The sequence below is a fragment of the Haliotis rufescens genome, unplaced genomic scaffold (genome assembly GCF_023055435.1).
Source record: "Haliotis rufescens isolate VD_foot unplaced genomic scaffold, xgHalRufe1.0.p SCAF_3, whole genome shotgun sequence".
Classification (NCBI taxonomy): Eukaryota; Metazoa; Mollusca; class Gastropoda; order Lepetellida; family Haliotidae; genus Haliotis; species Haliotis rufescens.
Genome location: NW_025964001.1, coordinates 1343909 through 1360857, shown reverse-complemented (window position 1 = coordinate 1360857; position 16949 = coordinate 1343909). Strand labels below are relative to the sequence as shown.

The following is a 16949-nucleotide window of genomic DNA, read 5'->3' as shown; positions in this document are numbered from 1 at the left end:
TTTCATTATAGCTATGTCAACAGTCCACTGAAGGATGATGATGTGCAGGGTCTGGCTCAGGATACACTTGCAATTAAAATGGTGAGTGGAGACTTCATAGCCTTTGGAACAAACACATATTTGTGTTGGATGTTAATAATAATGTATTCCGGGGTAGATTTGGTCTCCCATAACCTATGCCTGCCTGTGATTTGTGACAAGTGATTGTGTGTCATCGTACCCTGACAAGGTTAGCGTTGCTCGTAATATCAACCACTGGTTTATCTAGGTTAGACTCATTTATTTATAGACTGATTTGATATGGCTGGAATATTGCTGTTAAACACTGCTGATAGCATTGTGATGACTCTTATCATTGCAGAGAAAGGTGCATAAACGGATCCACGAAGTGCGACAGAACATTTCTCACTACCTGCAGTGTGTTCATATGTATCCCGAGAAAGGTAAATACCATCCGTATATGGAATCCTACTCATATACAGTGGTAAATTCCATTTGATAGAATGAATGATTGAATATTGCTTTACGCCGCATCAACGATACTACAGGTATTTGCGGCGAGAATCCGTCGTCCATGTGCAGATAAAGAACAAAAATAGGAAAATAGAAGGAAAATAGAAAATACCAGTCACAGAAAAAAATGAGAAAAACTATATATATATATATATATATATATATATATATATATATATATATATATATATATATATATATAGTTTTCCTCAAATCGTCAAATCATTATGGCAAAAAATAGATCTTATGGTTCTGTAAAATTCGTTAAAATAAAAATATTTCAGACGGATTAAAGCTGTATCCACACAGCCATTTGAAAGAAACGAAATTAAAATTTCTCTCATTTCTAATGGAATAATAGGAACCAAATTTTTCAGCAACATCCCAAAGCTATTAAGTGAACATTAATGAATACAGCCAGAAGGTATTTGCAAAACACAAAAAAAAATCCACATTATCATCACAATTTATGTGTCCTTGTTTCTATCCAATATTACTACTAGTTCACTTATCATTGTTATTACCATGTTATTTTTCTTGTACCAACATGTTCAATATCTGCAATCTAATGTCTCAAGTTCACTATTACTTGAAAGTTCTATCACCGACGCCCACTGTATCATGTGTATGTCCTATTGATATTCTGTAAAGGTGACGCTAACCGGACACAGTGTGTGCAGGAGCTCCGGGAGATATTGCAAGCACTACACACAGATGACTACAAGGAGTTTGTTCACTCAGTTCTCAACGTGTCTTGTGGAGTGGTCGAGACAAACTGTTCGGTAGAAAGACTCGTCTTCATAGATATCGTCGCACGAATTGCTGATGAAATATCCCAAGAAGTGATCGTCAAACGTGTTCTCAACAGGACAGACCCTGATGAAGAGGAGCTACGGCATGTGTTCATACACTGCATTGCAATTCAGAAGCCGATCGTGGTTGGTATATATTTACCAGGACACCTTTGATATGGATTGTAATTGACCTTATAAAGTTATGTTGGTTCAATAATAATACTAATGTTCTTAAAACACAGAATCATGATATTTTCTTATTTGTAACAATTGAATTAATTATGTATGAGACTGCGTCCGTGGTCTATAGGATACAGGGTCTCCACGGAGAGCGGCAGCGTCATACCAAAATACGTTGAAAGATGGTACTTGCTGTTACCAGCCTCGCACTCGGCAGTAAGGGGCTATAACAAGGAATGTTCGGCAGCGGTCAGGAGAGTTGGCTATTCATGTTAGTCTGCGGCATGGTATCTCAATGAGCTAGCACTATAAAACGCAAGCACACATACACACACACACGCATGCACATACACACACACTCACACACACACACACACACACTAACACACACACACACACACACACACACACACACACACACACACACACACACACACACACACTAACACTAACACACACACACACACACCTACATGCACGTCGCTATTTAAGTGCAGTAATCAAGAAATATTCATTCTGATTTTAGCAAGTGGTCCAAGCTGTAGAGGATTACTGCTTTGGTATTGAAGATCAGCATCATGGTATGTCATTAGAACATGGATAAATACAAGCCGAATATAACTCATAATAAAAAAAGGCTAGTCGCTGATATTTTACAGTGTATCATTTTTTGTCCTTCTTCGTCTTATTTGTTTGAAATGTTTTTATTACTATTTGACAGGATCAATAAATCTGACAGTGGTACAGACACGGGCGTGTTTAGCCATAGGATCTCTTGCCAGGAATCTCCATCTGTACTCGAATTCCTCGGATGCTGTCAGACTGGTTGGGAAGATCGAGTCATGGATTACTAAACATGAAATGCGTAAATAGACTAACGCTCATTAATGTGCTACAATATTAACGTGCAGACGTGTAGAAGTTAAAAGAATTCTCGAAATCGTAGGGTTTATATTAGGTGATATGTTACATAATGTTCATACTTCAGGATATTTTAAATACATCTGTTATTTTTGTGTTTAGTGGTTAGTACATCTGTCACCTTCAAAACTAAGTTCTTTGTTGAATCAATCATAGCACAGGAAAGCGTTTAAGCGGAGAGGGGGCGGTCGGGTAGCCTAATGGTTAAGCATACCCTCGTCATTCTGAAGACACGGGTTCGATTTCCCACATGGGTACAATGTGTGAAGACCATTTATTGTGTCCCCCGTCGTGATTTTGCTTGAATAGTGCTAAAAGCGGCGTACAAAATACTCACTCACGCATTTAACAGACAGATATCTACCTGTGCTGCTTTAAACGTGATGTACCAACCTGCTAGGGTTACGTACGCCACCTGAAGACATGGGTTCCACCAAAAGGGCGTCATGTGTCTAGGTTGTGCATTACTTTCCGCTTTCCATCCACATGCTAGCATAATGTGTTGTAACAAAAATACTGTTTAAACCCAGCAAACACCAGCTCAGACATACTTAATGATATACAGAGTTATTTTAAAGTGTATGCTCTATGTTCCCAGATCCGCACTACAGACACAAAAGGTCAGTCCGTATTGGAAAAGATAGTCACTACATTATTTCCAAGAAAATACTGCTCCACAGCCTAGGAAATGCTGGGCACCCAAAATCACTTAACAGGATCATCTCCCATACTTCCCCGGGGCAGGGTCACCACGACTGGAGACGTGCGGCAGTTGAGGCACTCAGACACTATCGGTGTAACCAGGTAAAAACAACAACTGAACAACAAAAAGCATATGGTGTTCAACTTAAAGTTCATAAAAATATTTTGCAAGGACAGACACCAGTCACTATACATGTAACAAATTTAAACATGTAACATTCATATACGTACATATAATTCTGAACTTTTTTAACAGAGTGCGGGAGCATTGCTTGAGAGTGTTCTTCGAGACGACAAGCAGAGTGTGAGAAGAGCGGCCAAATATCTGTACATCAGGCACCCAAGGGCAAACAACCTGACACGTGAACAAGAAAACATCATTCTCAGGTATTGGGATTGTCCCCGAAACGTTCTTCGAAATAGACTCTCATAGAAGAAATAAAGCATGCTAAACGAGGTCGCGTGTTATACCAGAACTATTCACGAGATTCATAAAATTGGTATTACACAGGATCGAGTTTAGTATTATATTTATTACTTGCCGTGTATTGTTAAGTTTGACTATCGTGAGTAAATCCAATTTAACAGAACATTACTTCAAACACATTAAATGTTAACACCTGTTAATTTCATACCATACAACTTCACACCTTTAGTATTCAGGGGTCCGCTCGACAAAGCTATCGCAGGTGAGCGTAACATACATACGTAACATAGACTTACGACTGTCGTTGCGCTACGATCGCTTTGTGGATCTTGCCCCACACAACAAGGTTTACAAACACGTCACAATACCGTGTGACGTAATTTGTGAATTATTGTTGCAAGATATACCAGCGAGACAATGTCATGTGACGTCAACCTAGTAACAAGGTTGACAGGTCCAACGAGTGTGCATAAGCTCCTCTCAATGATATATCATCTCTACACGCAATGTCATTGTAAAATCCCAGGGATGTTGAGAGTTTTCAATATTTGTTTGTGAAACTGGTTCCCGAAGTACATAAGCACGCGCTTTGATATGAATGTGATTAATTTGATATTGTGTAATACCAGCTAATTGTTATTAAACAGTGTTATCTTCAACGGGCGGGGAATATGAACGTGATTGCATATGAGAGACACTTTGACTTCTGTATAACTATTACAAAATTCCTTCATAAGTTCTGAACCATGTTCCTTCTCACAACTTTATTGAACTTTTTTGAAACCAAAGAACATTTCCATCTTGGTGATGTGGCAAGGGTTATACTTGAAATGCGTTTGATTATGTTTCAGTCACACATACGCATGGCCAGTCATTGCAAGACTAAGGAGAAGTGTGTTAGATGCTATTCTCTTCCAGTTTAGAATAGGCTTGCCACGCGTGGACTGGAAAAAAGAGATAGGAAGCAGTGCAATTGGAGCCAGTTTCGGTGTCCTTTTTGAGAATGAAATGTCTGCAGTGTTCCGTAAGTTGTATACAAAACGACTAACATTGTGCTGATTCCGGATTCCAGCCACTTAGTAGTATATCAGATGTGGAACACTAATATAAGTTGACTGATGTTGTCCAAAGATTCCTATTTTCTATTTACAGTGTCTGAGTTTTAATTATCAGTGGGATCCACCTTTGCCAATACACGCACGTGTATTTTACAGATCGATTACGCTTCTCTTTGCTTAAAAACTAATCAGTCGTTCTTTGAATATTTGTTTACCTTGTTTGAAACAACTTGCGTTTGACTGAAGCCAAATCATGTGTCCTGTATGAAGAACGTTATTTTTCAATTAATTTGTTTTCTTGAAATATCATGGGTCATTTGCTTAAATGAATTATGTGTATTTTGTATATACATTAGAAACAACTGCTGTGCGTCCATGAGGTGCACACTGCTTTGATATTCAACGATAAAACTTCTTTTTTTCACAAGACAGAGTGATCTTCTTTCAGGGCCTCTTAGCGGTTTTATTGATATTGATATCCATGACAAATTATGGGCTGAGGCACACTTCGGCATCATTGACAAGCATATCGACATCCTCCTAATTGAACTGTGTTACAAGGGCAGATTGGAATACAATGCAAACAAATTTAAGGTAAGTATTAAAATGTGTCTTTATTCTTTTCGTTAAACCTAGCAAATTCAAGGATAATATATGAACACCCCTAGAATCATATACTAAATTATATTCCAGGACATGAGCGTCGGGTTAGCACAGAACCTTGCAGGGGCCTACGATGACATAGCTAAAGAGATCATGAAGCCGATGACCGATGAAGCCACTAGAATGACCTCTCAGTTTTTGGAACCTGATGGCAAAACCACGAAGAGCAACTTTGATCCACTTGCAAGTGCGGTAAAAGATATACCAGCCAAAACAGATGAAGCCCTGTCTTCGGTGTTGGAACTAAATACTCTCACTCAGCAGTACCAAAGTATGCCATGGGTGACCCGACTGCAACAAGCCGTGGATCATGCACAAGCGTTGGTAGAAGGAATAAATACTGATGCCCTCAACTTCTACAAGGTAATAATGATACTACATTTCTATAACATGCATGTGTTTTTGACATGGGCTTTTAAAACAGTATGCGTTGTCTGTTTAAATATCTAAAATCTGTGTGGATTCCAGGTTAGAATTGGTTCTCAGCAACATATGATGGTCGAAAGAGGCGACTTAATGGATCGTGTGGGTCATGTTCGGAGCCTTGGCCGATAGCGTGTCAATTGTAACGCACTCCAACGGCTCAGATCGTTGCTCAGTCGTTGTGACAGTCAGATCAGTCACTGTAAGGACGGATCCAGACTTAAGTATGTAAAAGCCGTCGTTAATTTGCTAGAATATGTTCATTAAAGTGGCAAGAAACACACGCACGCACGCACGCACGCACGCGCACACACACACTCACTCACTCACTCACGGCGGCATGTGATGTTGCTTCTAAGATCAATCACCGCTTTGTCCGGTTTATAACTGAGTATTTACAGACCGTCGTCTTATAAATGAATATTGATGAGTGCTGCCTTATTAACAATCTAAATAACGATCATTCTGTCAATCAAATAAGTCCCAACATTAACAATTAAGGTGTTACGGAAATTACACCATTTTAAAATGTACTTTTACAATAATGTACGTTGTAAAATATACAAACGTATATCATATATATATATATATATATATATATATATATATAACTATTGTATTTTTATTAATGGAATCTGTTTAATCTTTTTATACATGAACTCTAATGCTAGAGGTCACTTGAATTCAAACGATGAAACATGGTCAAATTTCACGAAATTTTCGATTAATTCTGAGCATTGTCCTGCCACCTAGGAATTATTTTTAATAATTAACTCATGACCTGTCATATGTCATGGTTGTGTCAATGTCAAGATCAGTTTGAAGGTCAAAAAGTGATGTTCTTACATGTGATTGGATGACGTGGAAGGGCAAGGTAACTCAATATTAGGGCGTCAAACACTTGAAACTTATTATATATGATCCCTGAGGAGGAAGTCTCACTCACATCAACTTTCGGGTGACATCTTTATGAGGTCAAGTAACAAGACATTAACTTATGGAACATGGTTCAATTTCCTGACTTTTCAGATTAATCTACTCAATGCTTTTTACAATCAAAGTAACTGACACAGAGCCTGTCACATGTCATGTTTTTGTCAAATGTCAAAATAGGTTTGAGGTTCTTTCACTCAAGAAATTACTTGACTTCACTGTCTACATTTCACAATATTTTATGTAGAATCGTGCATACTCTTTCACTATAGCCTCATGATGACAACATTCAAGGCATCAAGCTCTCAAAACGTTTATGGTAGACATGTGGAGGACATTTCCAAATTTGAAGCATCAGTGACAAAAATTGTGTCCAATGCAATTCCTTATTTTGACTGGCACAATGGTGAACAATTGACTTGCCTTTGTGTGTGTTTGTGATAGTGATTCTTAAACACATGCTCATGATATAGACGGAATCGTAAAATCGACTCTGCTATTAGTAGAGATTTCTTATGATATTGAAAGGGCTTTGTCGCTTTTATTTTGTTTTCAGTATGAATATGGAAAAAGTGTGGGAACTTAATATTTCTAACACCACATGCGTTTTGAAGAAGTTTCGCATCGCATATGATTGCTTGTTGTTGAGTGTCACTCTCTGGGATCTTAGCATCCCCGAACTCTTGTGTAAACATGATATCTTGAGCATATATAATTGGAATTTGACAAAACTTGTATACATGGTAGTTCAATCCTGAAATTAAAAGCCAGGGTTATTAAACCGGAAGTGCATATAACTTTGGTACTGAGGTAGCCAGAGGCCGTACTGCATTGGTCACGTGGTTTCATTAGCCAGAAGTGATTTTATTGAATGGAAGTGCACCCAACTTTGTTATTACGGCTTTTGACTTTCTGTTGCATTGGGCATAGCGAGGCGAACTATTACCTCACGATGTCAAAATGGTTCATAATACATGTTTCTTATGTGGAAATGTCGGGGCCTTCGGGAAAAGATGGGATGGGGGCTGCACCTGTTTTTGCATGTAATCCAAACACCTTTCAGGTATAGTTTCGAAATTACAGAAAATATCTGACGCAAGTATCGTGGCCTTGCCGGTTGGAGAGAAGGAAATAATGGATAGTGTCAATTCAGCAACCAAACTGATGGGCAAAATATCCAAATATCCAAAGCAAGCCTTCTCACACTTGGAAAAGGCCAAACTTGGGTAATCTTATTTTTTCTGAGCGATTACTTATAATAATGAAAACGAAATGTGTTTATAGGATCCCAATTCATCAACCTCACTGGTGTCAACAAAAGTAAACATCCATTAACATGCCTAATGGTTTTTAAATTTTATACACACAGGCATAGTTTTTAAGTTTCATTTCCTTTTATTTTCCTCATCACGTAATCTATAGTTTAATGAATTACTTACTAATTGACAAAATATTAATTTCAGATTCCAGCTTGGAATGGGTAGAATTTTTTCAGGAAATTCTATCATCAGAAAAGCAACTTCTTTGCTGAAAGGTGACTTCATTTTATCATTTATTCTTTAAAATGTTCAAACATGAATCAATATAGTATGGTTTGCATAAAGGTAGTCAAAACAATAATTAGCCTCGGTTAGTTTTGACCATTAATAAGATATAACGTATGTATCTTGCAAGAATTTTGTCTACGAAATCAAGGAAACCTGTATCTGTTTGCAATGTTTCCACCAAAAATAGGATAAATTGTTTATGCATTCGGGTTAACTGTGCAAAATGGGGACGAAACTTTCCCGACTGAAGTTTTTTCCATCTATATTAAAGACAATTATAATTAGTATTATTGTTGTTTTTATTTATTAAATCATTCACATGAGATTGTACATGTCAGTTTATTATCAATTTACAAAACAAAAAAACAAACGCATTTCATTGCATGTTCCTAATATTCCAAAGTATATCTTCAATTTATTCAAAGGATGTTTTAAATGCAATGCAAGAACATTCACGGTATGTTATGATTTCACCATTTCTGGAATTATTGTGTCTACAAGTAGGGTTGTTCTAAAAGGAGTATTTTCTTTCTAAAGTCCATGGCATGCTCGTTAGAACATTTCAAAATATTAATTATATCCTGAACTTTTAACGATATTGCACATAGGTGGAAGATGTGGGGTAGTGTCTAAACGGCAGCGTGCAGACGCCAATTTACTTGTCATATGTTTAGTCACTGAAGATACATCATTATTGAAGGGCAAAGTTCATCGTGGATGTCAGCGGGAAGCGACATTACCCACGTCATGTCTTCAGTAAAGAGCGTTTTGTCATCTGGGTTCAAAAGACACAGGAGGAAGAAGAGGACACCTTCGCCGTTTCATCAGGTTAATGATCTTCTCGACAAAGTGGTACGTACAGCTCAAAGCAAGATCTGTCTCTTTAACTGAATTATTCAAAAGTGGTAAGTAATATAATACTCGGAGCTCAATGATCAAACGGCATCTCATGTATATATTGTTATGAGGTGTTTTACCAATTGAAACCCCAAGGTTAACCCTGAACACGTAAGACCAATGAGTAATACACAAATTATACGTAAGCACACAATTGTAGATTTACAATCACAATAGGCAATCTAATGGGTCAGATGGGTGGTAGCAGTTCACTGCCGAATATCGTGAAATAGTCTCTGCTTTTGTGTTTGAAACTGGCAGAAATTGGATGTTTTCAGATACACGAATGTAGGTATCCCAGGTGCATTGGACAGGTAGACACGATGAAAATTAGGTCATAAGAATGCCTGGAATCGTCCTCTTGTTGCTGTTACATGCAGCCAGCTTTCTAGAAAACTGTGTCACCCCGAAACAATTAAGCCTGTTATAAGGTGGCCGAGGCAGCCTTAGATATTTCACGAACGCTTCAACCATTTGCAGTCACTGACACACTCTACAAATATATATAATAATATGACTGGTTAATCAGAAGTTTTAAATCATAAACACCACCTCTGAGTGAAGAGAAGGCTTTCATGTGATACATGCGAGAAAAGTAATTTGATGCGCACGTACATGTATCTACAGCGCCATCCATTCTTTATTTCAAAGTCTTGTTGCGGTTTCCTAATTCTAATCGACATACATTGAAAATACTGAACTGAATATTTTCGTCAACACCAAAGAGCGTGCGTATATTTTCGTGATGGTACAGCTACGTTACCTGGTCGGTTTAACTGTGCTAAAATAATATTTGAAACATATGCTTGACGTTCGGCTCCAAATTCAATTTTAGTCTGAAGGTAACCTAGCTTTGCGACCCGTGAAGATCCGGGTGTAGAAAAGATCTTCAGCAACCCATCCTTGCCGCTACAGGGGACTATGCTTGTCTTAAGAAGCGACTAACGGGATCGGGGGATCAGACTCGCTGACTTAGTTGATAAATGTCATCGATCCCAATTGCGTGGATCGATGCTCATGATGTCAATCACTGGAATGTGTGGTCCAGACTCGATTTTTTACAGACCTCCGTCATATAGCTGGAATATTGCTGAGTGCGGCGTTAAACAACAAACCAACCAACCAGCCAACCTAGCTCTGCATTGTAAACGCAATATGTTTATCTCCTTTGGGGTTCCTCAGACTGCTTTACATTTCACTCTCCTCTTTTGTCCTGTGATGCGATAATACATGCGTCACAATAGTTCCTATTGTGGTCTGCGAGGTTATAACTGTTGCTCAACATGTGACACGGAGCATTTTGGCCTCACACAATGGCCTGCAATCTGCAGTAGAATTGTTAGATTGTTAGATACTACAGATAGATTACAACATTATGTGACACACACAGGTAACATCGCTCTAAATTGAAAGAATATATACAGGGGGATTCAGCAGATGAAATATTCAGAAAAGTTGAGACAAAGGCCAGCCAAATCATATCAAAACTGGAATCTCTGAGGGACAAAGAGCCGCAAGCGTTCCAACAAGGACTTGACCATCAAAAGCTCACAACTGACAAAATACAATACAACTTCAAAGTGTTTCAAGAGACGTAAGTAGCGTTGGGACTGTTTCTGCATTGATAGACAAAATGCCGAAGTCTATATGAGTTGATGGTATCGCAAGTTGTTCATAATCTGTCTATCTGTTACCCTTCCAACCGAGTTAAATGATGAGCCTAAAACGTTTAAAGGATGCTTCTTTGGGTTTTTAAGTGAAACATGTGGACAACGATTAACCATCACCTGCTCAAAAACAAAAGACTCAGGGTGCTGATATTTATGTGGTCTTTAAATAATATCAACCATGTCAACTAGAGCCTGAAAACATGAGTAACGAACCATGACATTGGGTTATAATGATAGGCAATGGGCAAACTGAGATCACAGTTGCAGAGCCTGAACAAACAATCCAAATTTAATCAGCTCTTACCTCATGCATGACATACTGGGAAATTCTAAACTAAAATCCTAAAGATGGATATTTTGGAGGATATGTAGCTCTGCAATTGAATTCAAATTAAAATATCTTCAGAATAATAATTAAGCTTATGTATGTTCTGTAAAATTACAGACAACAATATACTTTTATAATGCCACATGTTACGAGTTGGAATTCGTGTAGAATTATTATTTTCTGCTTGGCACCTGCATCGGCGTTCTTTTTTACTTTTGACATTTTGATATTGCTTGCCGTAAAAGGCGACTATGCTTGTCGTAAAAGGCGACTAACGGGATCGGGTGGTCAGGCTCGCTTACTGGGTTGATGTATGTGATCGGTCCCAATTGCGTGGATCGATGCTCATGATGTCAATCACTGGATTGTCTGGTCAAGACTCGATTATTTACAGACCGCCGTCATATAGCTGGAATATTGCTGAGTGCGGCGTTAAACAACAAACAAAACAAAAAAACTGATGTCATACTTATTATCTGTCCCGTGCTTCTAATTCTAACAGTTTGAATGTATACCCGATAAAAAAGACATATCATATATGCACTAATTTTTACAACTTCCTTTTTAAAATCCTCAGGATAGAGAAAATGAAGTCTACGATACAGTCCCTGTTTGGATCAAAGTTTCATCCCTCATTCCCTGGTCAAAGACGTCCTTCAGATTCTAACTGCGGTGAAGGGACATATCCCTCTGGCACTAGGAGCAAGTATGGAACTGCGGGAATCGATCTCGTGTTGAATAAAGGGTGGAAGGTATGGATTTTATATATTTTTGTTGAAAGATGTATGTTACACCTTTAAATTTTGTATTGCATTATCACAATTTCGTTATAATTATCATGATCTTAAGATAGCAACGGGTAGACATTTTAATCTTCCTAGAAATCATAAGTATGTCAAATGTGAAGAGGGGTATGTTGAAGATGAAAGTCTTCTGTGGATGATCTGTGTGCAAGACAAATACCTGCGTGATATAAAATTGCAAAAAAAAAATTCTTAATACATCCAACACAACAAAAGCTATATATGCGCATGGCATCTACTGATGTAAAAACTAACCTATAACATTTAAGATCCGGGGTAGAATAGGGCTTCACTAACTTATGCTTGTCATGAGAGGCGACTATGCTTGTCGGAAGAGGCGACTAACGGGATTGGGTTGTCAGTCTCACTGACTTTGTTGATGCATGTCAATGCCAATTGCGTTGACCGATGCGCATGATATCAATCAATGGATTGCTTGGACCAGACTCGATTATTTATTCGAACCCTTTGCAGATTGATCATTTACAAACAGCGGTCAACGTGATGGCACGGTGTCCTGTGCATAGATCATAAATCATGTGAAGTTAAGCAACGTCGGTCACGGAAAGTCCTTCGCGTTTCGGCAACTTGGCTCAGGTTTCAGGGGATTCGGTCCTGCCCCACACTGAGACACATGCAACACATGTGGTATATCCTTGGGGAAGTGACTTTGTTCGAAATGTGCCAATGTTAAAACAACAAAAGTAATAAGATGACAAAGGTGGAAATTTAACAAAGGAAGCCAAGGGTTAATTAGCGCAGAGTTAAATTAACACTAATTGGAATAAGTTTTTGACTAATACACGGCAGGGGGATAATTAGCACTGGACAAATAGAAGTCAGCTGGGTGATCAGCCTTGATAGGGGGTACAGATTCAATCAATCAATAAGTCAAGGCAATAGGCAGATATGATCTCTGGTTATGGTTCATGGCTGGCTGGTATCTCTTGATGTCAAGGCATCTTGTAGTTCCCTTTGACGCCAATTGTTGTAGGTGGACATGGCCTTGGAAGCTTCCCACGTGATGGTGTGGTTGGTTCTTGATGATGTTTTCAGAAATTGCGGATGTTGAGGGGTCTTTTGAGGGACCTGTCAAGAAACTTGACCAGAAATCCGCACCTTCATCAATCACTAAGACCATACCATCATGTGGGAAACTACCAAACCCCACCGAACATCAGTAACTGGCGTCAAAGGAGTCCTCCCACTTCAAGTCAACATTAAGTTTTTGTTCTAATATATTTATACAACAATTGGCAGGGAAATATCAAGTCATTTCGAAGGACACATTGTTTTTAATAGTGTGAATTCCATTCCAACGATACTTTCACACACACAAAACAGTAGTAATAGTCAAAAGATATACAAGTACCTTTTAAGATTGGTGTCTGTTGAACTATTTCTTTAAGCACATCGAATGGCATTATATATACACTATTCCTCCACCAGGTCATAAACCCTGTAGCTGGTATAGTTCGCCAAACAGGAGCTTCAGAGGTCACGATCAAACCAACCGATGGAGACTTCAAGCAATATGAGATTATTATAGCCAACATCAATTCCTCTGTCGGGAATGAGGACAAACATTTTGAACAGGCACAGGAAATAGGAACATCGGGCGGTAAGAACGGGTGTGACTGGCCTCACATTCATCTTGCTGTCAAGAAGAAATCTCAAGGTACCGGTAATGACATGTGCTTCTACATGGACCCGTCACCCTTTGTCGATACTGTGAAACTGAAACCTGTTTGGCACCAGGAATGCAAAGATTTCACTTTTAAACACATTGGACAAGTTGCTGATCTAATATCAATGCCTAATGCCTTGTCAGAAGTCCTTGGGAAGCTGAAACGAGAAGCATTAGATTGGCTGAAAGGATATGCTGCTAATCTGCTCAACAAAATTATCCCTCCCGATTCGGCGTTGGGGAAGGCTATGAGCTTTATTAGCAGTAAGCTTGGATCTCTGTCTGATGTCACCCAGCTGTTCACAGGATTAGGGTAATTATCCGTATTATTTGTTTTATGATCGAGATGAAATGCCTATTGAAAGGCAAAAGTTTTGTGACAAGGATCTTTTTCACACACAGGCCCTTTTATGAATATTTGGATTTGAAAATGGTTTATGAAAAAGGTCGAAGAAATGCTACCAAACAAATGTTGCACATATTCCATAGGTTTAATAAATAACGAATATTCGGGATAAATTGCTTCAAATGTTCTAAGATAGCTAAGAACATGACTTTGCCACTTTAAGCAGTCTTTGGAAGAGTTTAGAAAACCACTTTTCTTATGAGATGACAGCATGCCACGCCTCAGTGAAAATGACATCGCACTTTATTTCTATGACCGCAGGAAGTGAATGAGTGAATATTGATCGTCACATCGGCAATATTTCAGCCATATCGTGACTAAATCAAGTTAGACAGTAATAGTACATACAATTTGATAAAACCTGTCGCCAAAGGAAGTAAAATAACTAGATTATCACAGATTTATATTTTAAGACTAGTATGGAACCATAAAAAGATGTCACGATGAATAATGTCAGCAGGAAGTATCGTGGTACTTATGGCAACAATATCAACAGAAAAAATACGTCAGAGACCCCTGTAGTGACTTCCAATCCATGATAACCCTCTTCAAGAGATACGGATTCGAACCACTCAACTTCGACACTTATTTCTGATAGCAACTCTCAGCCAGTATTATAATGGGCAATATAGGAGCTTCTGCGACGGCAGAACATCAACGTCTATGTCTCCACTGGAGCAGACAACTTTTGTCAGAGGACAAACTGCTCTTCAATAATGAGACATCTTTCCTTCTTCAACGATAATAAAGCATGACACATGCAGATGTTGAGGTGAACATTGTGTTATGCCATGTGTACTTAAAGGCGATCGTTTTTGAGGACTCAAATGATTGTGTTTGGTGGGCATTTGAATGCTTGCGAGAGTCCAGGATGAGATTTCACCGTGTGTGCAACAGAAAGGCCCTGGAGTGACATACAAGGATAATAACGCCAGACCACATGTTGCTATAATTGTACAGCAACGTCTGCCTCAGAATATCGTGAATGTGTTACCCTGGACCTCTTATCTGTTGGGATGAAATGGAATTACGACATCTTCCAAATCCCCCAGCAACGTTGCAGGGGCACCCGCTTATCCTTCCTTAGATATGGAAAACCTTTCTTCAAAGTTTAGTGGCCTCACCGAGGCGAAGGTGTTTGACCTGCATCAATAGATTATGTGGAGACACTTGCTAATGACTGTATGGACCTAACTCTTGTGTGACTTCATTTGCATATGAGCATGCTCCTTGTCTTACCAACTGTCTGAATTCCATGCATGATATTAATAGTCATTTTCTTTATTTGTTTGTCATAATGTCACCTTATTGCCTTTAAATATATCATGTTATGAAGTTTAATAATGTGTTTTAAAAATATTTATTTTATTGAAATATTTTAATCAACCAATGCTGAATTTCAGGGGACACATGAATAGTTTCCTCTCATCAATAAACGCCAATGTCAAGAAGAAGGCTTTTGGAGCATTTTCTGAGATGTTACGATCAAATGTCCACTTGAAAACTCGTCTTCCAAAACTGTCTCGTTTGCTTGGAAATGCAACGTCATTACTAAAGAAAGTGCCATTCGGAAAATTGAAAACATTTGCAACTGGTGGTCTTGGTAAACATCTTGGAAGATTTGGAATCCTACCCAAAGGAGGGAGACTAGCAAGCACATCTCTCCTCAAGACTTCCATGTTTAAAAGTAAGAGCCACATATCCAGTAAATCATCAATTTGTGTTCACATGAAACTGTTCAGCAACCATATATATGTTTGAGAGAGAGCAATGAAAGTTTAGTTTCCACCCTTGCAAAACTAGGCTGGAATTACTCGGCACGATCGTAGCGCCACCAGTGGCTATTGCCAGTTATGTCCCTTTTAATCCTCTCCTATGGACCAATCAGATTCCACCTCTCTCATCACTTGCGTTTGCTTCACACAAAATGGTGGCGTCGAGTTAGGGCAATTTTATCGATAATCAAGATCTATATTGTGATCTTACATCGCGAAATGCATCAAATCACGTGAGCACCTTGATGTAACTCCATGATACCAGCCTAGTTCGGTAAAGGGTGGAAACTGGACTTTTATAGTCAGTTAACTCTCTTTCCTCGGGAAGATGGGCTGCATAAGGAATGTTTAACTACTTTATGAAGGAAAGCATTGTTATTATTGATATGTGATAATATGAAATTACATGGTCAAACTTCGCTCACTGACCTGTACGTACTCTTAATATCAGAAACTATGGTTTGTATTATGTAGCTGCATGTGACTGAAGGGTAGAGCAAGGTGCTAAATTTCGCAGAACAGAGATACCCTAATTATGCACGTTGGTTTGTTAGTACTATACCTGTGCTTGTGGGTTTCACTGAAGTAGTAAACGTTTGAGACATGCATTACTTCATGCTTCACTCCCACATCAAGCATCAAGCTGACAGGTCCTCCTATATCTAACATATTGTTCAAAGTCGTGTTAAACTAAACTCACTATGCTAAGATACTCTAGTATAAATGAGACATTGTCAAAAGTGGCATCTCGTTCGTGAGCAACTACACACTTGTCTACATTGGCATACTAAAAATCAGGTTGGTTGGTTGGTTGATTGTTGAACGCCGAACTTAACAATATTACAGCTATACTCAACAACAAAAGTTCCTGTGACACCAATAATTTAGTGTATGTTTCAAACAAGTAAAGTTTGGTTTTCAATATTGTAGTACATGTATGGAATCAAGTCACAAAAACGCAACTGCTACAGAAAAGCATGCATTCCATGCAAAAGTTGACTTTTATGAATGCCCTATGCATTTTACTACCAAAGAATGGGTATAAAAAACATGTGCGTTATCGGGATTACATATGCATTGTTTAGCATCGTGCTGACAACAACCACTCAGAAAAACAACAAAATTACGCAATTATTCAACATTACGAAATGCCACGCCTGTTCGAAAATGAGCGTCTGCGAGCCATTGGTATGCTTGATCGGATCGAGTCAATTTAACGTCC

General features: G+C 38.6%; 1 protein-coding gene across 1 annotated transcript in view; it reads left to right on the top strand.

Moving 5' to 3' along the window:
• LOC124148470 overlaps positions 1-16949 on the top strand; it is a 59627-nt gene that overhangs the window by 18204 nt on the left and 24474 nt on the right. Inside the window, exons 7-23 of the mRNA XM_046519568.2 lie at positions 12-81; positions 362-443; positions 1165-1451; positions 2014-2068; positions 2209-2352; positions 3007-3212; positions 3367-3497; positions 4389-4561; positions 5044-5189; positions 5289-5621; positions 7698-7840; positions 8078-8148; positions 8862-9013; positions 10483-10652; positions 11634-11808; positions 13309-13859; positions 15356-15639. Coding sequence (XP_046375524.2) covers positions 79-81; positions 362-443; positions 1165-1451; positions 2014-2068; positions 2209-2352; positions 3007-3212; positions 3367-3497; positions 4389-4561; positions 5044-5189; positions 5289-5621; positions 7698-7840; positions 8078-8148; positions 8862-9013; positions 10483-10652; positions 11634-11808; positions 13309-13859; positions 15356-15639 — 3106 coding nt within the window. The 5' untranslated portion in view covers positions 12-78. The remainder of the gene's footprint in view (positions 1-11; positions 82-361; positions 444-1164; positions 1452-2013; positions 2069-2208; positions 2353-3006; positions 3213-3366; positions 3498-4388; positions 4562-5043; positions 5190-5288; positions 5622-7697; positions 7841-8077; positions 8149-8861; positions 9014-10482; positions 10653-11633; positions 11809-13308; positions 13860-15355; positions 15640-16949) is intronic.